Source organism: Glycine soja, chromosome 8 (genome assembly GCF_004193775.1).
Source record: "Glycine soja cultivar W05 chromosome 8, ASM419377v2, whole genome shotgun sequence".
Taxonomy (NCBI): Eukaryota; Viridiplantae; Streptophyta; class Magnoliopsida; order Fabales; family Fabaceae; genus Glycine; species Glycine soja.
The window spans coordinates 47,770,568-47,795,026 of NC_041009.1; the positions used below are offsets into that span (position 1 = coordinate 47,770,568).

Genomic DNA, 24,459 nt, shown 5'->3' on the forward strand with positions numbered 1-24,459 from the left:
CAAAATATTTTTAGAATCCCATCTGAAATGGCTTCAATCAATAAAATCATTGTCACTTTAATCTTGAAGGTTAAAAATGCATTAATGCTTACTCAATTCAGGTCGATAAGTTTATGTAATTAGTAGTCAATAGTATTTGATTTTTTAAAAATATATATTATATATTACATATATTAATAATATTAATTTAATACAAATTAATAGATGAACAAGTTTAAATATTAAAACTCATGAATCAACTCAAAACTTAGCAAATTTGATTGGTTTAATTTGAATCTGATCCAAACATAAAAATTATCCAACTCAAATTATTTAAATTGGTTTGAATCAATTTGGGTTGGTAGGTCACTCGTACCGTTTTTCATCCCTACACCAGTTCAAGTCAATTGTTTCTTAAAAAGTTCTTAAAACATGTTGATATATAAACACATAAAGGTGAGTAAAACCAAATAATGTGGGACATAAACCTTTTGAAATTTTCTCAAAACACAACATGTTTTAGCATGATACACAAAACTCGTAGGTACATGCATATATTTTTTTTCTTTCAAAACAAAAACGAATCTGATACATAGTAGTATAAGATTTTTTTTTTTTAAACTAATACTTGAAAATCTATATACAAATTTTATATTCATAATACTTCACTCATAAAAAACATATCCATTAATACTTCAATCACCAAAGCAAATATAGTAGTTAAAAAAGATGACACGTCAAATATAATTTTTTTTTTTGTTATATGAAGCTCTTTTCTTCTAGAATTCACTTTTCAAAACTTGAAAAAAAAAAGATATTTTTATTTGCATAAAATATAATATAATTAATAAAAAATCTAGTAACAAACGTCGACCTAAAGTTAATTTAAAGAATAATAAATGTAGGGGAAGCATATGAATTGAAAAAGAAAAAAAAGGTCAATCCAACTAATGTGTACGTTTCTTTGTGAGAGCTTGATAGTGTTGATTTAGAGCCGAAAGCAATAATGCATAGGTATGTCAGATAAATTTTAAATCTCAGGTCACAATTGCGACTAAATAAGCTTCATTTGTCACTCAAATTTCCATGGTGTTAATGAAAAGCAAATCAATTGTGAATTTGTGATCATATGTCAAAAAGTATCATGGTTGCCTGAAATTTAAAGTAGTCATTACATAAAGGGGACAACAAATATCTATATGTCCAAATAATGGGGAGAAAAAATTATTTTCAGGCCACTTGCAGTCATTGAAATTTCTCGATCACAAACGTACATAATAGTTTTGAAAATATACCTAAAGAAAAGGAAAGTCAGATAACTTCTCTAATTCGTACGAGTTAAGAAAGTCCTTGCTAGTGTTCCTTTCTATTTTATTAGTGTTTAAGAAATGAAAGATATTAAAGAAAAATAGGGAAGGAAGAGGAGTAAAGATGAGAGTGCCTTTTTTTCATATCTTTTATTTGTTAAAAGAAAATCTTAATTCAGGGACAAACTACTTAAAAAAAATTCAGGTACAAACCGACATTAAATATGGTCACTTTTTATAATAGGATTTTGAATCTTATTTTATCAAATTGCAGTGAATTAGTTCATTCTATTAGACTCAACCTCACTGTTTGTTATATGATAGAAAATAGCTAGATTTTAGAAACAATATTTAATTATAGAATATGAACAAATAGTAAAATAATTAACAGAAGATTGGAATTTAAAGTTTTAAATAAAGGCAACTAAAATAAGATAAAATTTTAAAATAAAACAAGAATAATGTGAGGAATCTGAAAAGATATGAAATGTCAATAGCCTCACCTTTTTTTTTAGATTAATATTCATTCAGAGTATTTTTGTTAATAAATTTGATTGATTATTTTTTAGTAGGAATTTGATTTCAACTCAAACTAATTACATGTTGTTATTAGCCTCACTCTAGTTATATATGTTTAAATTTATTTATTTATTTATTTATTTTTCAACCTTTAAATATTTTCTAGATCACTCGTAATGTTTATATTAATAGATAAATATTCCAATAAAGGTTATACTAATGAACAAGCCTAATAAGTAATAACCAATATTTTATTTGTTGTTAGATTTGACTCTTCGAAAATATGAAGTGAGAGTGAGGTAACTATTTATTAGAATTTTTTTTTCTTTGACAGATTGATTAGAAAATTTTAATAGTTTCATATTTTTCACTTTTAACCATTTTTTTTATTATTTAACGACAAATACTTCTTGCTTTAAAATGCATCAAACTTTTTTGAAGATGACAAAAATTAAAAACATTACTTTTGTAGAAATAGATCTAGCTTGATTTTTTAAAATTTCAATTTTAGTATTAATTTTCTCTCACTTTTAGATCATACTGATTATTTTTTTTAGATAAAGATCATACTGATTATTGACTATGTTTTTTTTTCATACATTAAAATTATTTATTAACGTGTTTCCATATTGAGAATGAGTGTGCACATTGTTTTTTTACTAAATTATATTGAATGAAAAATATATCTTAGTTCTAAAACTAAATTTACGAATAAAGATTCTTTACACGTTTTTAATATTAAAAACTCTTATTAATCACATTGTTAATCAGGACCAATGGTTATATATATCTCATGACAAATATAATCCATTTATAGGAATTCAACCTTGTTTTCCTTTAGGATTAGGTAGATTGTCTTTTTTTTTTAATAATAATTTTTTTTCTCACGCATCAATTAAGATTTGAATTCTTAATCACATTAAAGAGTCTCGATCCTAACCAGTTCAACTAACATATTTATTTATTTATTTTTTATTATTATGTAACTAACATGGTTGGTTGAATCCTTCACTCATGTGTATTTTTTGGTATTAAGTATATATTTCAATTTCATCAATTATAAGATACATATACTAATGCGACAAAATGCATAATTAAATGCCATTGTCACATCCAAGCTTTTTATTAGCAATGTTATCTTGGATATCATGCACAAATATCGCGGTACATGAGGTGCGGATTATTATTTATTTTTATTTATTTACTTTTAGATATTTTACTATTTTCGTACTAAAGTTTCGTGTTTTTTTTTTTTAATTCAACGGCATACACTTAATATTTTTTTTTCAATTCACAATTATTATCGTGTTTTCTTTATAATCTCACATTTTTAAGGTGCATGTGCTCGAAACTCCCAATATTGGTAACTAAAGTTTTTTCTTCTTGTAATATTGGTAAATAAAGTTGTGTATACTACCTTATTTGTTATGTAAGATAATTTTCATTTGTGAATTTTTATAAAATCTTCCTCTAAAAATATGGTGCTTAATTAATTAAAATATAGTTTCTTCAATCATTAGTTGAAAATGGAGACAAAGGCAGTAGCTTACATGTAAATAGATTAACATGAGGCAATTTTTTGTTTTCTGAGGTGAGAAGTATATGAATTTAATAAGAGTGAAGTGGTTTAAAAATAAGGCATATTGGCTTGGCTAGGTCCAAAAGGGTAAGTAAGTTAACATGACCCGAACAATTCTTCATCTCACTTGAACAATTCCTCACTCGTACGCCTCGTTGATTTTTGGGGCAATTCTTCATCCCATTCTTTCAATGATCAAGTAACAACAGTTTAGCGTAATGTGCCCAACACTAACATATACTCATATGGATCTACATCCTGTTGCATATTTTTATTAACACTGTTTCTAATTACCTAACGTTTACATGGGATTTATTAAATTAGAAATAAGACTCGTTGAATTAAAAAAAATCTTATTTAATAAGACTCCTATAAATTTTAATTAATAATAAAAAAACATTATTAATCGTTGAACTCAGTCTCATTAATAAAACCTATATCGTTTTATGGGATCCATAGATCAAATTATCAATCTTTTTTTATAATAAAAAGTTATGTGAAACTAATATAGAAAACGTCTAACTAATGTTTTGATTATCTTTCTACAAAGCTTTATTGTTTTGTTTTTTCGATTTTACACGTTAACCGGCTCAAAATTCAAACGTCTCACTCAGTGGCCGAAAACAATGCCCACGAGGCTCGGAAATTAAGAGATTTGTTATTATTTTCTCTAAAATGGAGTATTTTTTTTAATAATCTTGCATCCTTTCTTTAATATAGAATATTAAATAAAAATGAACAGAATTATTAGTTTATTATTACTTCATATACTTTTGGTAATAAAAAATAAATACAATTAATTTTGAAAAAAATATATAGCACATTATAAAATAATTTCATATTATCATTCGATCACAAATTATTATATATAATAAAATTGTTAACTTTTATGATAATCACTATAAAAGACATATCAATAATTATTTGTGATTGTATAAATAAATTATTGATAATGTAAAATTAGTTTACACCATCACTACATGACTATTAAGAATTTTTTACATAAATAATAATGAAAATTTATTATTTATCCAAATGATGCAAGTCAACTATTATTTATTTCCATGTCACAAATTGGTTTTCCCAAATCGATTTCTCATCTCTTTTTTTTATTTTAATTGTGAAATCTATTTCCCACAAACCAATTTCACAACGCTTTTTTAATTTAGCATTAAGCAAGCTAATGCTAAATACATATTCAACCACATTCACAAAGACCTTTCACTATATAATTGTATTTCATTGTAAACTTTGTAATTATAACATCTCTTCATTTTTGTGAATTTTTGACATAAACAATACAAAAAAATTATTATTTACCCAAATGATTAAAGCCAATTATTATTTAAATCCATGTTACAAATCATTGTTCATATGTAAGAAATCGATTCTCCCCAAATTGATTTCTTACCTTTCTTTTATTTTTATTTTTTGATTTTGGCATTAAGAAACCGGTTCCTAGAGAATCGATTTCTTAACATGTTTTATTTTTTTCATAACAATCTTACTACATCGGTTCCTAACGATGTCGTAAGGCATTTTTTTAAAATGTAGATCATAATGTGTTTTTCTTTCTCGTTTATTAATTTGAGTTTTTTTAATTATTATTTAAAAATTATCTATTTTTGTTTGGTTTTTATTTTAATTTATTTGAGTTTTTTTATTTTGTTTATTTTATTTATTTATTTTGCACAAAATTATACGAGGAGGTACAAGAACAACCCCCTCAAAAAATTAATTATCAATATGGGTGAGTGTCAAACTTTTTTCTCTTCATATTAAATATTACTTCATTTTGTATTATTCACAATAATGAAATTATATGTTTATAGCTACTCAACATATGCAAAGACAGAGCATACGTTCAATTATTTCTACAACATCTACAACATGTTGAGGGGGGAAGCAGATTAAACAATTAATTGCTTAGCAAGATTCCGCGAGAAAAATAGATTATCGCTTGGGATAGTGACCGACAATGGGGACACATGACCACTAATCTTGCTAAGTCAATTAATTTCGTACTCAAGAAATCTGTCAATAGGTGCGCTAGTAAAATCCACACATGTATGGTGTAATGCATTGTTCAACAAAAGAAGGAGAGAAATCACAACAATACTTGCATTTAGCAAAGTTTATACAAAATTACTAAACAAGGTCATCAAATACGCACTTAGAAAGATAAACACTCATAATGTTCTTAAGTTCGATCAATGTGACACATAGTTCTAGGTCCAAGAGAGAAAAAACTTGAGAGAGGTTAGTCTGTTGGAGATTTCACAGTCAGGCCGGATGAAAGGTGGTGAGACTATGACAAATTTCATAAGTTGTACATGTCTTGTTCTCATGTTGCTGCTGCTTGTAAGCATGCTCATCATTAGTACAAAAACTACATACATCCTGTGTATATGTTAGAAAGTGTCTCCAACATATACAAATGATTGGTTGGAGAATTGTGCAACGAAGCTTATTGGTCACTGTGTCATGAGCCAATGATCTCTCCTGACCTAGAAAAGAACATAAAATAAGTATTAAGGGTCGTCTTATCTCTACTCATATCACACCAAAATGGATATTTGAGAACCAAATCAACTAAATCAATGTTCCGTGTGTCACATTGTAGGTCATACAAAAAAAACTTGCTTTCACCGTGTAAGTTCAAGCCAATAACATTGAATGCATGTCATATTATTTGTGTTTGTAAAATGTTGTTGTATTGATTCAAATTTAAATATTTTACTTCAATTGAATTTGTTTCTATATTTTTAATCTTCTTTTGATTGTTTGCTACATGCTCTTTTTATTTTTATTATCATTTATATTTTTTCAACTTATTTTTAATAGGTTAAATGTTTTTATTAAATTAAATTTTGAAAATCAAATAAAATGAACTTTTATCATTAACTTAATTTTTTTCTAATTTAAAAAGTGAGTTTTAAAATTTTATTCAATGTTACTTTCTTTTCAGTAATTCAAAATATTTGATATGTATAAATATCGTAAGTGATATTATTTCATAGGAAAAATATTTGATGAGAATTTGCAATGTTATTATCAAACATCTGGGGAGAGAAAAAAATAATTATAAAAAATATAACTTTTAAAAAATTTATGATATGATAAAAAAAATAAAATATGTTAATAAGTAGGTAAAAAATGTAACTAATGAGTTTGATCTATAATCAGTTATAGATTTTATTTTTAACTTTAATTTAATCTATTTAAAAGTTTAACTTGATCTATTAATCATTTTAAACATGTATTTTATATTCAAGTTTTTACACAAGTGTACATAAATTATATTCTTTTAAATTAATATATATATATATATATATATATATATATATATATATATATATATATTAGTAAACTAAAAAAATTTGAATAAGTTAAAACAAAAAAACACTAAATTTTCTTTAAAAAAAGTTGTAGCAAAAAAATAAAAAAACAAACATATTTTTTTTAAAAAACAAAGGTAACAAAAATTTAGAAAAATATTTTAAAAAATAAAAAAAACCCAACTAAATAAATAAACGAAAAAAATTCTGACCTATGTTTTTTTTATAAAAAAATACGTCACTTTTATTAACAAAGTATATATATGAATGAAAAAGTACTTATGTTTTTAAACTTATTTTTTTAATAAAATAAATAATTTTATATTTTTTATAATCTAATATAAGTATTTTGTATTGATTTGGTCAATGCTAAACTTTTTTATATATGATATTACTTTTATATCAAATATGCTCATGTATTTAACTTAGCTTGACCAACACTAAATTTAAAATAACACTATCAATTCTTAGAGAATCGATTTCACAACTAAAATAAAAATAAAAAGAGGTTAGAAAATAAAAAGAGGTGAGAAATGAGTTTGGGAGAAACTGATTTCTCACTTATAAATAATCATTTATATCATAAATATAAATAATATTTGACTTGTATTATTTGGATAAATAATAAAGTTTTTTTTTATTATTTATGTAAAAATTCTGACTATTAAACTCATTGGTTTTTGCGAACATAAAGTATTTTAATGTTACGTTTTAGGATTACTTAAATGTTATTGAATTGGTAAAAAAATATGAATTAAGAAAATAATCTATTAATTAGTTAATTACTACTAATATATATTAGGTAATAAAAATATAATTAATATTAAATATTTGATAACCACCCTAGATCACACCCTTAGTGAAGCTAATCAGGTGCAGATAGCCTTGCCAAAGTGGGAACTATGCATCCAAAGTCCAATATAGATTTTTCATGAGCCTCCTCACTCTCCGTCAGGATTCAGGGGGTCTGGCCCTCATATTTTTCGTGTCTTGAATAAAATGGTATCATTTGAATTTTGTCTTTCTTATAATTTTTGTTGCAAAATCTTTAATAATTTATTCAAAATCATTTTTTTAAAAAGTTATTTTCGATAGAAATAAAAAAATATTTAATTTATCTCGTGACATAAAAAATTTCAAATAAAATTTTTACAATTCCAAATTTGATAAACTTTTTTTTCTTCAGTATATACAATGGATGGTAACAACAATAGTTAATCTTATTTTATAAGTTGTATTTGAATTAGGAAAATACTTAATATGTTAAAATAACTCAGTATCATAAAGCTTCATTTTGATTCAATTGTGAAAACCTCTCTAATGACTTTTAATTATCCAAATAAGATTTCATCATACAAAATCATAAGAATTATCATATTTTAGATAAGTTTTAATTTATATTGTTTTCTTTTATGCTTCTAACTTATCTATCTTTACATTTTATTGATAAAATTGTTCATATATCATCACACATCCTTTTATTATTTTAAAAAATTATGGATACAATTTTGTTTATAAGTGAAACTACCATCATTAGTTGACTAATTTTTGATAATTGTATCCCTAAAAAAATTACTAGAAATCATTTTATTTTTATAACATTTTTTATATAATTTAAAAATTGGATCATTTTAATTTTATTTTAATACCCATTTAAACTAAATATTTTTTTTGGTGTCTCTCTAAAAATGAGGTCATGGGTGGTCACCCACTTCAACCGTACTCAGGTCACCACTGTTTTTCATTCATATGCTATAACCTATAGACACAATGTTTCTTCACGGGAGTTTATTTTCTTTTCCTATTTATTTTTTGTTTGGTTTTGCTTTGTTTTTTGTCATATGTAACAAAAAAAAAAGGTAGTACCATTCTTTTAGTCCCTAAAAAAGGATTAAAATGACATGTGTAAGAAGTAAAAGAGATTAAAATTAATATATATATATAGAGATTAGAGGTGGATCGAGATTTCAATAAAAGGAATGAAAACTACCATAAAAAGAATATTCATCTAACAAGTAACAAATAAGTACCATCAATTTCTATACAAGAATATTCATAAATTGATATTCCAATACTTTAATTACATTAATATTTGGTTTAAAAAATTAAATTAATAATTAAATTAATTGTTTTTTATGTGGCATGTCTTTAAGAGCCAATAACTCCTTCAATTGCAAAAAAATAATTTAACAATTAGAGTTTTTTTGGGTACAGTAACATCAGAGTTTAACAAAGCTCAAGAAAAATAAAAACTTAATATATAATAACTAAAATTAATAAAATACTACAGTATTTAGATAAAATTCATATACAAAAGATAAAATTATTATTGATTTTAAAATTTTAAAATTGAGGAAACAAAAACTGATTGGATAACAACTAAAATTTGATAAAATATAATATTTAAATATACTTTCCCAGAAAAAGATAAGATTGGTATTGATTTTATAGTTTAGAAAAAAAAATTCAAGAGATAGAAATGATTATAGAATAACTAAAATTAGTAAAATATAATCTTCACATAAAATTTATTTTAAAAAAAAGATAAATTATTATTAATTTTATAATTTAAAAAAGTCAGGAAGTAAAAACTAATTGTATAGTAACTAACATTGACAAAATATAATATGTAAAGAAGGTTTCCTAAAAAGAGATACCATTGTTATTGATATGATAGTATATATATTTGAAAAGTTATATATTAAAAAGATTCATTAAGAAAAACAATGGATTACCAATGAATTTAACCCATTGATTGAAGCAGATGTGTGATAGTTTTTGAATAATAGAAAAAGTACAATCAGTAAAAAAATAAATACAATTAATATTTTGTGAACATAAAATATCTAAATGGTAGGATTATTTAAATCTCATTTAATTGGTGAAAAAATATGAAAAGGATGAATTAAGACAAAATGAAATGATGAATTATTTAATTATTACTAATGCAGTACTGGACTAGTACATATTTTTTGGGATAAGGAATGGCCATGGTGTTAGCAAGAGCATGGTAACGTATAGGGGGGGGTGATCGTCGTTAATGGTTAATGGTACGCGCATCAATCAATGAATAAAATCATAAATATCTATTTTTGAAATAAAGATAGAATCAAGTTAAGTGCAATAATAGTGAATTTTCAATAATCTTTTTTCATTTATAGTATTTTTAAAAAAGGAGCTAGAAATCTTATCCGAGAAAGCTTTTTTGGGGGGCATAAATAATAAATATAAAAAATGCTTGTGTTGTGTGTGGCAGGTCCTTCTCCGAAAAGGCCTATAAAAGCTGGGAAGAAGGGAAAAGAAGGCAAAGAACAAGTTGAAGGAAAAAAGACTCCTTCAACTAGTACTGCATTCTTTCTTTTCTTCAAGTAAGAAGAAGACTCTTTCTTTCTTTCTTTCTTTCTTTTTTCCGAAGGATTCCCCATTCTCCTAATCAATAATTATTATTATTTGTTTGATGTGATGTGATGTAATGGGAATATTATCATGTATGTATAAATAGATGGTAGCAAGAGGCATCAAGAGCAAAAGACATTGTTAATTTCGGAGATGGCGAGTTACGAGGCTATTAAGAACTTTGATGATGATGATGATGAAGATGTGGAGATGGCACTCCCCCATAACCAGATCTCTGAATCAAGATCTGCCACTGTTTCTCCCACCATTGCCCAAACTACCCCGCTTCACCTTCACATCAACAACATTATTGAGGAACAACACATAATCGCAAGGCACCAACCTCAACCCCAACCCAAATCTCCCCGTCTAGTTTCTCTTGATGTTTTTCGTGGTCTCACCGTCGCGGTAATCTCTCTCCTCCTCTTTCTCTTCCGTCTTTTATTCCTTTTTTTTTTCTTCAATAGAAAATAAATCATTAAATCTAATAAAGGGGAACCATTTTTTTTTTTAGCTGTCATGTTTAGTAAGATTTTTTGGTCACGCCTTTTTGTTTTTTCGGTGGGACCTCGACCTATTTCTATATATATATTTTTTTTGAGATTAATCTTTATCAAGAACTCAGTTACAAGTTATAGGAATATATTGTGTGAGAAATGAGGGTCTTTTTTAACAAGTTTAGCATGTGGTTGTTGGATAATAGTGTCAAATGCTAAGATGTTTCCTTCCTTACAACTTTGGGAAGAGCCAAACGACGTCGTTTGAGTCCTTTCCTCATTCCTTCCTTAGATTTGGACTTGGTGGTAGTCCAAAAATAATTGAAGTAACGAACCACTCACTACTGAGGCTTGACTCACCGGTGGTGCTTGTTTTGGAATTTTTAATGGTTATTATTGGAAGATTGATTCCTGGAGTTTTTTTTTTCTGGCTTTAATTTGTGATCCCAAATTCAATTTGACTCCAAAACGCAAAGAGTGTGCACGTGTTGAAGTAATATTGCTTTACTTTGAAGGAAAGAATAGCGTTTGGTGTTTGTTACTCATTATTCATCTCATCTCTTGTTATTCGGAAAACCGTCCATATAAATAGCACTGCTGCTACTTGCCTGTTCCGATCAACTTCCTCAATATTCTCCCTTTTTACTTTTAACACAAACTATTATTATCTTCCACTACTTTTCATTCTTATTTAACATAAAAAATCTACCACCAACTTATTTTAAATATATTTAATTTTTTTATCTACTTATTCTCATATATTAAATTGCATTTTTAATTATAAAATTGTTTTTTAATCACCCACCGTTTTTAGAGACTTTGGGTGATTTCTCTTTAGTCCTTTTGGAGAGCCGTCCATTTAAAGAGCATTACGGCTACTTGCCTTTTCGATCAAAATCTAACAATATTCTCTGATTATAATACTATTTACTTTTGTTAAAATAGATGTTGCTAGTATTTCTTTAAATCATAATTTCTATAATCCAAAGGGTTGGCCTTGAATAATCTATTTAACGAAAAATTTATATTTAAATTCTTTTTGTGTAAAAATTTCCCTGGCACTGTGAATAAGATTACTCTCTGACCTAGTTGGTAAGTTAGGAAACACCATTAGTTAGGTTGGAGGACACATGTCTTTTACATAGGATAAAAAATCATAACATCTCTATTTGTTCTTAACTTCATCCTGTCTATTCACTTTTATCATTGTTCTTGTTCGTATTATCGTGTATTAATTAATTTTAATTACGTTTCTAATTCAAGTATGGTTTTAATTTCTTCTGTTTTTTCCCCACAAAATGCTTTAAGAAAAATAGGAGTAGTTTTTGCAATTATTGACTTGAGAAATAAATAGTAGTATCCCAACTCCCAAGCGATTAAGTACTTTCGTGTCTTGTAACGGCCTCTTATTATTAGGTTTCCTTCCCGATTAATTATTTTTTGTTTGTATGTTATTGAACATATATGTTCAATTTTTAGAGAAAAAAAAGATTCTCCTAGTAACAATATAAATATTGATTATTACCAAATGAAAGTAAAAATACTACTACTTGTTTACAAGCCAAAAAAGGGCACTCTTGCGCTTCTTTTCTTTTTAGTTAATCAGAATTAACTAAAATCTCCATGGGATAAAATATATTATCACTCGTAATGATGATAATAGTTGTTGAGCATTTTTGGCCACTCTCAAAACCGTTTGACTGTAAACGTCAGTATTTGCAAATATCAGTTCTGATTCGATCTCAGTTTCACCTCTTTTCACGCATGGCACGAATTTGGTAGTTTTCTTTCATTCAACAAGGCCAGAAAAATAAATATTCTAAATGGATTATGTTACTAATACATCGTAGAAAGAGTGGTGGTGGTGGTGGCATAACGTGCAGTCGGTTAGATGTAATGCCGACTGGTCACCACTATGTCTTACTTTTGTATTACTTTATCAATTGGAGATGACAAAGAAACGCAATGCTTCCCATTCGCTTTAGAAAATGGCATCATGCACACTTGATCATTTTAACACGTTAGAAGTAACATGCATATCCTATGTTGTTGGCAAATATGCATCATTCAATAACAAGTCTATTATTATAATAAATGAATTTTATGCAACTTATGACATTTGTAAATCCATTATTTCCTATGTGGAATTCTTTGACTTTAGAACTTGATTGGTGCGCCTAATAAAAATGGACTGGGTAGGATAAGCTGCCCTATCTAGCCATATAGTGTAAGTTATGCTATTTGCTGGTAAGCATGACCAAACCACTGGATCTTTGATGAAGATGAAGATAAAATTGCAATGACCTTAAAGGATAAGATTAATCTAAGGATTCAATAATCTCTCAATATCAAACTAATGGGACTCCCGCTAAACCTTTCATATTTAGGCAGAAAGGAACGTGTGTATTACAAACTTAGGATCTTTGATTTCCTTTTCATTTTATTGCATTTTCTTACTGAATTTATCAATCTTTATGCAGCTTATGATACTTGTTGATGATGCTGGCGGACTCATTCCTGCACTCAATCATTCACCATGGAATGGTTTAACGCTAGCTGATTATGTCATGCCATTTTTCCTATTTATTGTTGGTGTTTCGCTTGCACTCACATACAAGGTATTCAATTGAATCTGTTGTATAAATTAACAAAGTACAGCCAAAACCAAGTGCGATAATGTTGCTTAGTAATGCAATTTCTTGCAATTCTTCAATCTAGATTGTTTTATATTATTTAAGTACAATAATTTGTTGTGGAAATCTCATGATAAATGCTCCATTTAACCTAACTACTGTTTTTTTCCAACAGAAACTGTCTTGTGGAGTTGATGCATCTAGGAAAGCAAGTTTACGGGCTCTAAAACTTCTTGTGTTAGGCCTTTTCCTTCAAGGTGGTTAACTGAATCTTTGTCTTTGTTTGTGGCAAGTTCTTGGCTAAATTTTAAGCTTTTTTAGCATCTGTTCCTTTTAATGAATGTTGAGCCGAAAGTATTAAATGTTGAAAACAGTATAGTGTTTAACAATGTGTATGTTAGATGCTGAGAACATGGATTTTGTTATACATTTCTCTGTCAAATGTCTAAAATTTGCCTTCTACAGGAGGTTATTTCCATCGGGTGAATGATCTGACCTATGGAGTTGATTTGAAACAGATAAGATGGATGGGAATACTACAGGTATGCTTTCTTCGGCAGGGTTTTCTTTGCCTCTCCTTGTGATTAGTTGTAAAGTAGAAACACCAACTTTTTTTCCCTCGCAAGAAATTTGACCACAAGTTAAAAACAAAAATGAACAGTTAACCATCTAATCCTTTGCCCAATTGAGTTTTGCTTTTTAGGCTATGATAATTTTTACATTTTTCCAATTGACCAATAAGTTGAAGATGATCATAAAATTTTCTGTTTGTCTATATTCTTTCCTGTATATTAATTATTGTTCCCTATTTTCTTCATCGGATGCCAGAGAATTGGGGTAGCATATTTGGTTGCCGCACTGTGTGAAATTTGGCTCAAGAGTGATGATACTGTTAATTCAGGACCATCCCTGTTAAGGAAGTATCGGTACCAGTGGTAAGCTTAATTTTCATCTGAACTTTTACTTTCTTACTTGACATTTGATAAAGCTACAACAGTACAAATTTTTTAACCTGGAAGCATACACCGGCATGCATCTCAATTCTTTTTAATTTTATTTATTTTTGTGCATGGCATGACAGTTTATTTGCAACATGTCCATATCTCTTTTAATCAAGAATATTCTGTTGGCAATGCAATTCTATTGTTCATGATTAGTCCTAATAATGCTGCTTTTCCATTGAATCTGTATCTCAAATCATGGTTTTCTAGTGGGATTTTACCTCACCATGGCAATGCCTTGTTAATCTGTTTGACTGTAACAGGGCTGTGGCTTTGATTCTTTCTTTCCTTTATCTTTGCTTGCTATATGGATTGTACGTTCCTGATTGGGTGTATCAAATTCAAACAGAACCTTCTTCAGAGCCAAAGACATTTTCAGTGAGTGTTGATGTCTTCTGTTTTTTCTCATTGTTGGTTTGAGGTTACTTTGGAATAATATAGCTTCTGGTATTGGTTTAGAACAGGATTTATGTTTATATTTATACATTTGCTAGGTTAAATGTGGAGTAAGGGGTAACACTGGGCCAGCCTGCAATGCAGTTGGAATGATTGATCGAACAATATTGGGTATACACCACCTGTACCAGAGACCAATATATGCTCGGATGCCTGTATGATCCTCTCTTAGATTCTTATCCAATATGATAGTTCTTGTTGCTTTTCATATTTTTTACAAATATGTTACCTTTTTCTTTTCCTTTTATCATTATCAATAGGAATGCAGTATTAATTCTCCCAACTATGGACCATTGCCTCCTGACGCTCCTGCTTGGTGTCAGGCCCCTTTTGATCCCGAAGGACTCCTAAGGTGAACTCACCATGTCACTCTCAAATCTCAATGGGGGAGGGGAAAAGAGAAAAAAAGAATGGCCAATACTTGAATGTGAAATTTAGTTCCTAAAAATGAGTGCTTTTCCATGTCCCTAATTTGTGTTCCATTGTGTGGATTTATAGTTCAGTGATGGCTATTGTCACCTGCTTGATTGGGCTGCACTACGGACATATTATTGTCCATTTTAAGGTAATACTTGTTCTTCTATTGTCTTTTTCCTGTTTTACTTGTAAGTTACTGACTTATTTCCTTGTTGCTGCATGCAGGACCACAGAGTGAGAATCATATACTGGATGATCCCGACCTCTTGTCTTGTAGTTTTTGGCCTTGCGTTGGACTTATTTGGTATGGCATTCTTTTTACCTATTTCTTGCACAGGACCATTGTTCCACTGACATTTATATTGCTTGTAGATATTGACATGGTTCTTCTTGCAGGAATGCATATAAATAAGGTTCTCTACTCGCTTAGTTACACATGTGTCACTGCTGGTGCTGCAGGCATCCTCTTTGTTGGAATATACTTGATGGTTAGATTTTAATTTCTTGCTTTTAAAAGAGCTTTCTAACTATATAGACAAAAAGTTATAGGTCTATGTACTGGTATCGACTTAAATGTTTACATGATTTCCCTCTTTTGATAACTATACAATTTTTTGTTCTCATGAAATTTGCTTTAGGATAGCATTATTCTTTAATCATCTTCTGGATACATTCTTAAGTGTTTTTTCCCCCCTCTGTGCAGGTTGATGTATGTGGGTGTCGTCGCATGACCTTGGTTCTGGAGTGGATGGGCATGCATGCATTAATGATTTATATCCTTGCGGCTTGCAATGTTTTTCCAATTTTCCTTCAAGGATTTTATTGGGGAAGTCCTCACAATAACATTGTAATTTCTTTGTCCCTCTCCAGTTTGGTTTTAATCCTACTTTCATAATCATAATTTTCTATTGTGACTTGTAAAGATTCAGTAATCTACTTGCACGTTTATATTCTGCACATGCTGATAATGTAATCTGATTGCAATTTCCTATCACAGCTCAAGTTAATTGGAGTTGGTACTTGAAGAGAGGCACATACACATGCTCGTGGATAAAGATTATATGCAGTAAGACAGTGAGACATGTTTTACTGTAAAAGAAATTGGCTACCACGCGGTGTTTATTGATTATTACCCGAGTTTTGGAGCTAATCTTTTGATCAAGAACAAGAACGGGTGTATCATATTCCTCTAATCTCTTGATGACGTCACCTGCATGGATGATGGATATAGTTTAGAGTTCGCTATATCTCTTGATGGCATAACCTTTCTATATATGGAAAGCAGCTTTTGTTTATAATAGCACCACTGCAATATAATGTGTACTTTTACTTCATATCCTTGAAATGATTTCAAGAGAGTAACCATTGGACACGATATTGATGTAAAATTTAGTTTTAGATTTTTTTATTTATTGTTACTATTAGCCTAGAAATGTCAATTTCTTCTGTATGAGCAGGCTCTCTCTATTATTGGATCTAGCAAAACTTTCTTTAATCATGCCAATGCTTGCGTTCTTCCATGTGTAATAGGGACAACTTAAAGTTATAATCGAATTCTTAATACTTAATTCTGAAATTAACTAAATCTCGAAAAATGTCTTCTGTATAAATCTGATGTACTATTTGCATAAAACCCTACAGGGCTTTAATGAAAGCAAACAAACTCTTTTCACACCGTTCATGCGACTAGAAGCTTCAGTTGATAAATGCTAATAGACAAAATTCAAGGTACCTTTTTTCATTTTCACTTTATCTCCTTTTGAATTGTTACACTTGTGCTCTTCTATTTCATTTTTCACTAACATAATACCCCACTAAATACTCGTTTCAGATAGCGACAAGGTCCTTTATAAATAAAAGATTTCGTGGGACCCATTCCGCTCCAAAAAATAAAGCAAATATGAAAATGCGAAAGATGTCGACCAAAAAAAATGTGGAGGATAAGGTGTCATAAAGCAAAACCTTATTGGGTCTTATCTTTTTGCCACCCTTGAAGTGGGAAGCCAATCATTTTGAGCTACCACAACTTGGATGCAAAAATTTAAGTTCGCGATAAATGCTTTGGGCTTTCTTATGGTTGAAAAGTGTTTTTAAGTGGTTGGCCAATATGACTCTAATTCCAATCCAAACGAAAGGATAAAAGGATGTCAATACCACCGCCATTCAAAAGGATTTTTTTAAGAAAAAAAGTTAATTAAGTCAGTATATCATAATTCTTTTAAGAAATTATTTTACAATAATTATTTGGAAAAATCAAATTTTTAATTGATTGATACTAAATCTTTATATTGACAAGTGAAAATAAAAAGCTTCTTCAGCGAAAATTTCTCTTCGAGTGTTAACCATAAATAGAAACTCTGCATCTTGTATCATCTGAAAGAAACTTTGTGGAGCAATTCAGTGCATTTCAGTTCACTCAAGTTGATTTTGCTCACCCCTAGATGCAAGTATTCTACAAAATTTATTTATTGCCATGCTAAGGCCCTTATAAAACCTGGACAAATAACTTATGTATAGTGAGAGTTGGAGGTTTTATTACGTTGAGGTGAAATCACTTGCTCGTGCCTAGCATAATAGAGCAATTTCAGTAACCCAAACCAAACATCTTTTGGTTAAGCCACGTAGCCTAAAATCCACAGCAAAAAAGACATTATTTATTAAATAATCTTCGGATTCCCCCTGATATCAGCTAGGATAGACAGTAAGACCCAACCCCCACGAGAAAACCTGGAGAAGCAATTGGCAAACCAGAAATTTCTCAAAATAACATATCTATGACTACAAACAACTGCATATGTTGCACAAAAGAAATGGGTATCTACTAGTTGACAACTGGTAATATCCCTGTAGTTTGATTCGCTACTCAAAAAACACAATTTTGCAACAGAAAACTATGATGGGTCAACCTAGATGGTGACTAATAAAACTCAATCATTCATCTGCAGATGTAGAGGAATGATGAGGAAAAGTTGACCACACATCTTCCCATGTCCTCTGGCCTTCAGTCACCTCCCTAACAACAGAGGCAGCTTTATCCACATCAACACGCACTTGATCCTTGCTGTCCCTCTCCCGAATAGTCACTGATGATGTTGAATCTACAGTGATAGCAAAGGGCACGCCAAGTTCATCTGTTCTTGCATATCGTTTTCCTATTGATGTACCTATATAACATTTTTAAAAGATTTATAAAAGTTAATAAAAATATAACATTAGTATTTGGGTATTATCACAACAAAAATTGGGATAAATCCATCCCTAAAACAAAATTATGAATGCAAGACACGTTAAATACCTTAGGACAGAGTTTAATCCTTCTAATCAGTTTTATCAGGAAAAAAACACTTGAACATAAAAGACCAAAAGACCAAACTTGCAACTAGCCTACCAAGCAAAGCCTACATTATAGGAAAAATAAATAAAAAACAGCTCAAGTGCCTAGACCACATTTACTGTCACCCTCCCCAAGATGTAATTTTAAAAGAATATTGCTCTTGCCAAGACATAAAGTTTCAAAGATTTATTCGGTGAGTATTCCCACAGCCTTGAACACAATATAGATATCCTTGATGATTATGGAATTGAGATCAATGCTCAATGTGTATAAGTGTGAGCTTCAACCAACCATAGGCATACTACCAATGGTAGCTGTGTGACATTATCCCATGAATGAGCATGAGCAGATTTCTTCAGTTTTCAAATTAATCACTTTTGAGGAGAAGCATAATCTTAACAGTTTTAAAAACCAAAAACATGAAATACAGACAACTGATACATAAACAAACTGTACAGTTTGAAGAACAAGATCCTCAGTTCCTCACCCCAAAGGTTGCATTTCTAATTTTGAAAGGCTAATTTACAATTTTTGTCCCCCTATTTTTCAGAAATTCAATTTTGGTCCCTCTATTTTGTTTTTAGCAATTTTAGTCTTCCCATTTTTAAAAATGGGTGATTTTAGTCCTGCCATTAAATTCCTAGAATTGACCGTTAAATTCCTAAAGGCAAACCAATCTGCTACAAACAAGGAACAAAATCAATAAAAAAATATCAATTCTGCTAATCGTGATTCAGATTTGATTACAATCTGATTCTGATGCACATTTTATAACAAAATAATATTAAAGTAATTACTCATGACAGGATATGGAATCTCCAATATGTTTCTGGCTTTCTGCCATCTGAAATTTGTTCAAAAGCTGCCAAAATATTAAATTCCTAAATGCAAAGTTGTTCATAAAAAGGAAATTAATCTGCTACAAACAAGGAACAAAATCAATCAAAAATAAATACCAAATTTGCTATAATCTAATGGGGATTTAGATTTAATTACAATCTGATTCTGAAGCAGATTTTATAACAAAATAATATCAAATTAAGTAATTGCTCATGACAGGATCAATTCTAGCAGCTTTTGAACAAATTTCAGATGGCAGAGACATATTTGAGATTTCATATCCACTACACTATGATATTGGACCAGCAAATGGAAACCAGAAACAATGAAATAAATTCTCAAACTAAAAACCAGAAACATATCAGTATACAGATTCCAGTATACATAATTCACCAAATTCTGAAACCAGAAACCAGAAAAAAAATAGATATGACTATAAAATGTCATTCATATTATATGTAAGTAAAGTTTGAGCAACCGTAATTTGTGAAGATTAGGGGTTTGTTTCTATTTAGTGTGAGCATATTGTTCCTTCACGGGGTTGCCTTAATCAAATAAATAGTGTTCTCTCTCTCTCTCTCTCTCTCTGTTTTACTTTTCCTTTTCTCAGAATGAAGTCCAATCTTCCAAGGCTCCAATTTTTTTAAAAAAAGATCTACTTTTCGTCTTACTTATCTTCTTTATTTATATGATACACACATTTTTCTACAAGTATTTATGCAATTAATCAGTGTAAACTGTAAACCTATAAAGTTCTAACATTATCAACAGGTGCATTTACATATTAAAGAGAACTTAATCCACATACCTGTAGTGTCAATCTTGTGTGAAATTCCAACAGCAGTCAATGACTTGGAAATGAGTTTGGCAACCTCCTCATACTTCTGATTCTGAACCAGTGGGAAAACTGTACACTTAATAGGGGCTACAAGTGAAGGGAAACGAAATACATTTAACTGTTCATCCCCAGCTTTGCTTGGCCTCGTGTAGAATGTGTGCTCAAAGAGGCAATAGATTATACGTCCAATTCCAAATGATGGTTCAATCACAGATGGTGTAAAAACTCGCTGGTGCTCTTTCTTTATCTCCTTTTGAATGGTCAGCATACTCTTCTTAATAGTCACATTTTTCCCAAGTGTACACACTTGAAACTCCACCTCCCCTTTTGACTCCAGAGCAGCCTTCATATCCAAAGCTTCTTTCTCAGGCATTGCCTGCAAGAGAAGATTCCGTGTGTCAAGTAATGCAATCAGCTCTTGACAAAGACCCACGGTGCTACTAAACACACACTAACAAAAATACAACAACATGAATTACCTCAAGTGCTTCAACCACCATCCTCTGGTTCCCCTTGAATGCCAGACCCAGCTCTTTCTTTACTGGAGTTATAACCAATTTCTGAAACAATGTACAGAACAAGTCAATCAGTGATGTCCAAATATTTTCTAGAGTTGTGCTTGAGCATGAAGTTGAAGGGAAGGGACAAGTCATGTATATTCATAAACAAATCAACATCTTAAGCATTAAACAGTACCTCCACTTCCTTAGGTTCTGCAAATTTTTCATGAGCCACTAACGGAACACCACTTTTATCCTGTGATATAAAGTACAGGCATTGTGAGAATGCAGAAACTCTAACATTACATGACTAGAATTTCTTTACTTGTTTTAATACTATATTATATAAGATACATTTTACCCCATCCAGGTATAATCATTCTTCAACTTCAATGTAAGTTATGTAAGATACATTTTAAGTAAAAGTTTAACTTTTAGTCAAATCAAATGCAAGTTAGACTCCACACACTTAAAACCAAACTTAGAGATGGTCAAGTGATAGATACCAGTGGCGGAGCTTCGAAACTTCGTGGGAGTCAAAATAAAATTAAATAATATGAAACTTTATTCACTTATCTACATTTTAGATTTGAATTTAGTCATTCATGTCTAAAAAGTTTCATTTTGATCTCTTAAAGTTTTTTCAATATATTAAATTGGTCATTCCATTAATTTTTACACAAATTTAGTCAACCTGATAATGTGACAAAATGTGAGAAACGTCACGCCAACAAAATTTGGCACCATTAGTGCCAAAAACTTATAGAAGGTTCATTTTGGTCTAATAGATACATTATAATAGACCAAAATAAATCTTTTTAAACTCAAAGTGACCAAATTGGAACATAAAATATAGCTTAGAGACACAATTTCTATTATAGCTAATAAAAATTAATGCATAAATTTAATATAGATGAATAATACTAAATTGAAAGTAATTGTCAAGATCACATTATAAAGAATTATAAAAAATTTCATCATATGTCACTAGGAACTTAGAAAAATTGCTTCTTATTTGCTTCAATCCTTGTGAACTCAAGATAATTGTTGGGTTCAAATAGATGTCGAAGTTAATTTTGTTCATCTTTCTCACTAGTTTTTCTCTTTAAAGAAATTATTTCTTTCACTCTTAAATCATTATTTTTCTAATATAAATTTATCAATTACATGGAAAAAGAGAAAATGCATCTACATAATTATCATAAATTAAATAAAAGAAGTATATAAAAATCAATGCATAAATAAAAATAATATGGATGTATATTTATAATTTTTTTACTAAGAGGGCGAGATATTTTATATCTCCTAACAGTCAAGAAATAATTCTCTAAGTATTCTTTCTTACTTTTTTATTATATTATAATTATAATATACATATATTTCTAAAAAAAATTGGGGGGGGGGGGGCATGGCTCCCCCCTGTCCTAATGAAGATCCGCCCCTGAGTGATACCCTATCCGTTACTAATAGTTGTTCACATGCCTTACATTTTGCTTGATTTAAATGAAAAGAATTACATTTTCTGGCCAAAACCAAAAATGACAGGGAGGATGGTAGGTTGAGAGAGTACTATCCTCATGGAGGTAAATGTATTTTCGGTTTTCGTAGCAAGTTTCATGAGTAATGATGCAAGGAAAACATTGTGATTTTACAGTAACCCAACCCCACAATTTATTAAAGTTACAACAAAGAAGCCATTATTTAGAGTTGAGCAGAGTGGTTACCGAGTGAGCACGCAAATCATATGCAGATCTATCGGCAATGCCAACACACTCAATCCAACCATAGGAGCACTCAATCTCGGCATCCCAACAGTCAGCAGCATAGTGGGCCATCTCATTGGCGAGATGTTGCCTAAACCTCAATCGGTCCTTGTCTATACCAAGACGCGTCAAGAATAGATACACTCTCCCGATGAAGTAACCAAGTGTCTCATTGTTGACAATTCCCTGACCAAAACACACCATAAAAAGCACAAAGAATAAGAAGAAGAAGAAGAAAAAAACCTAAAAAACTATCATAATGATAAGTTCAATCTTGAAACCAAACCAACCTTACCTTGGAAACAGCATCACGAAGAGGAATCCTCTTGGCAGACTGACCCGACATTTGCTCCTCCCTCGGGAACATCAAGAACTCCAAGTCAGCAACCTCAGGGTACTTGGGATGAGACTTATCTAGAGGGTCAACAAAGTGCTCAATCTCCGCCAACGTGAACTCCCGCACTCTCAGAAGCCCCTGTCGTGGAGATATCTAAACACACAAACAACATCCAACCCAATTCATGCAAAGACTATATCTAATTTAGAAAGTATAAAAAAAATAAAGTCTAAATTGCCACGAAAATCATGAACCCACCTCATTCCTAAACGCTTGGCCAATCTGCGCAGCAGCGAAAGGAAGCTTGTTGCCATTGTAATAATACAAATCCTTAAAATTGACGAAAATGCCCTGGGCAGTCTCGGGTCTCATAAAGCCAGGGCTGAAGCCGGAGGGACCAATGGAAGTCTGAAACATCAAATTGAAAGGGTAGGGATCAGAGAGAGAGTTCTTAGTCTCAGGAGAAACAATCCCATAGTCCTTAATCTTGGCACCAAGCTCTTCAGCAGAGAAATCATCCAGCATGGCAAGCACGTGCTTAAGCTCCGCAACCTTATCAGAAGACAACGCAAGGTCACGCTGGAGCTTGTCGTTGCAGAAGTCCTTGAGCAGGTGATCGGCGCGGTAGCACGTGCCGGTCTTCTCGTCTTTGACCATGAGATCGGTGAATTTGTCCACGTGCCCAGAGGCCTTGAGAACAATTTCGGGAGTGACGCAGGGGCAATCGACTTCGAGCATGTTCTCTTCCAGGACGAAGTGTTGGCGCCAGAACGAGAGCACGTTGGACTTGACGGAGCAGCCGGGAGGGCCGTAGTCGAAGAGGCCGGCGACGCCGCGGTAGATCTTGAAGGAGGGGATGTAGAAGAGGCGCCGTTCAAGGGTGTTCACCACGGACTGACGGAAGGCCTCGCGGCTGTCGGAGCCGCCGAGGAGGGAGTGCTCGATGGAGCTTTTTTCGAGCTTCAGCGCGTTTAGGGCTTCGATTGCGGCGTCGATTTCGGGTTTGGCGGCTTTGGCGGCCTTGAGGGCGCGGACGGCGTTGCCTTGGGCTTCCACTGCGGCGTGCTTCTCGGCGAGGGATTTGCGGAGGGATTCATCGGTGGCGGCCATGGGAGAAGACGATATGGCGAATGTGAGTGGAATTGAATGACAAGATATTTTATTTTTAGGCTTAGGGAAGGAAGAAGATATTGCTGTTTTTGCTATCGCTCTCACTCTCACTAAATGCTTCAGCATACCAAACTCTTCAGCATAGGGTAAGTAACGGTGTTCCAATCAACGCCTTTTTTAGTGCTATAGGCCTGGCCTCACTTGGGCCTTACCCAACTAGATTACTAATTGCTTCCAGCACTTCCTTTTATTTCTTGCTCAACTTGACTTCTTCGGTTAAATAATCATTTTCATCCTCATGGTATAGAGTGCTGATAAATTTATTTTCGAAACATAAAAATTCAAATTTTAATCTCTAAAAATGAAAAGAAAATGCGACAAATTGATTCACTCATTAATTTTTATCTGCTACTGTTAATGAAAGAAATTATATGACAGAGACAAAAATGTCACAAAAATAATTGTCTTCTTCATATGTTCCCATTAGTGTAGGTTTTACGTTTACTGTCTTACCAAGGAAGGCTTAGTTAACCTCAAACAAATCAATTGGATACTGTCATACTTGAATTGTCTTTTCTATTAGTGTAGGTTTTACGTGAAATGTTCCCATTAGTG

At 30.9% G+C, this 24,459-nt stretch overlaps 2 protein-coding genes across 2 annotated transcripts; one reads left to right on the forward strand and one right to left on the reverse strand.

Moving 5' to 3' along the window:
- Positions 1-9,946: 9,946 nt before the first annotated feature.
- Positions 9,947-16,642, forward strand: LOC114423826 (heparan-alpha-glucosaminide N-acetyltransferase-like). The gene is made up of 14 exons (XM_028390724.1): positions 9,947-10,090; positions 10,225-10,526; positions 13,096-13,233; positions 13,424-13,505; positions 13,714-13,790; positions 14,077-14,183; positions 14,513-14,627; positions 14,744-14,860; positions 14,966-15,057; positions 15,204-15,270; positions 15,348-15,426; positions 15,519-15,610; positions 15,826-15,969; positions 16,120-16,642. Exons 2-14 carry the CDS (start codon positions 10,272-10,274, stop codon positions 16,144-16,146), a joined length of 1,392 nt encoding a protein of 463 aa, XP_028246525.1. The 5' UTR covers positions 9,947-10,090; positions 10,225-10,271; the 3' UTR covers positions 16,147-16,642.
- A 1,112-nt stretch (positions 16,643-17,754) lies between these two features.
- LOC114423827 (glycine--tRNA ligase, mitochondrial 1) lies at positions 17,755-23,987 on the reverse strand. The gene is made up of 7 exons (XM_028390725.1): positions 22,993-23,987; positions 22,693-22,887; positions 22,359-22,583; positions 20,831-20,890; positions 20,614-20,694; positions 20,105-20,510; positions 17,755-18,286 (listed from the first exon to the last, which is right to left on the reverse strand). Exons 1-7 carry the CDS (start codon positions 23,968-23,970, stop codon positions 18,054-18,056), a joined length of 2,178 nt encoding a protein of 725 aa, XP_028246526.1. The 5' UTR covers positions 23,971-23,987; the 3' UTR covers positions 17,755-18,053.
- Positions 23,988-24,459: the final 472 nt, after the last annotated feature.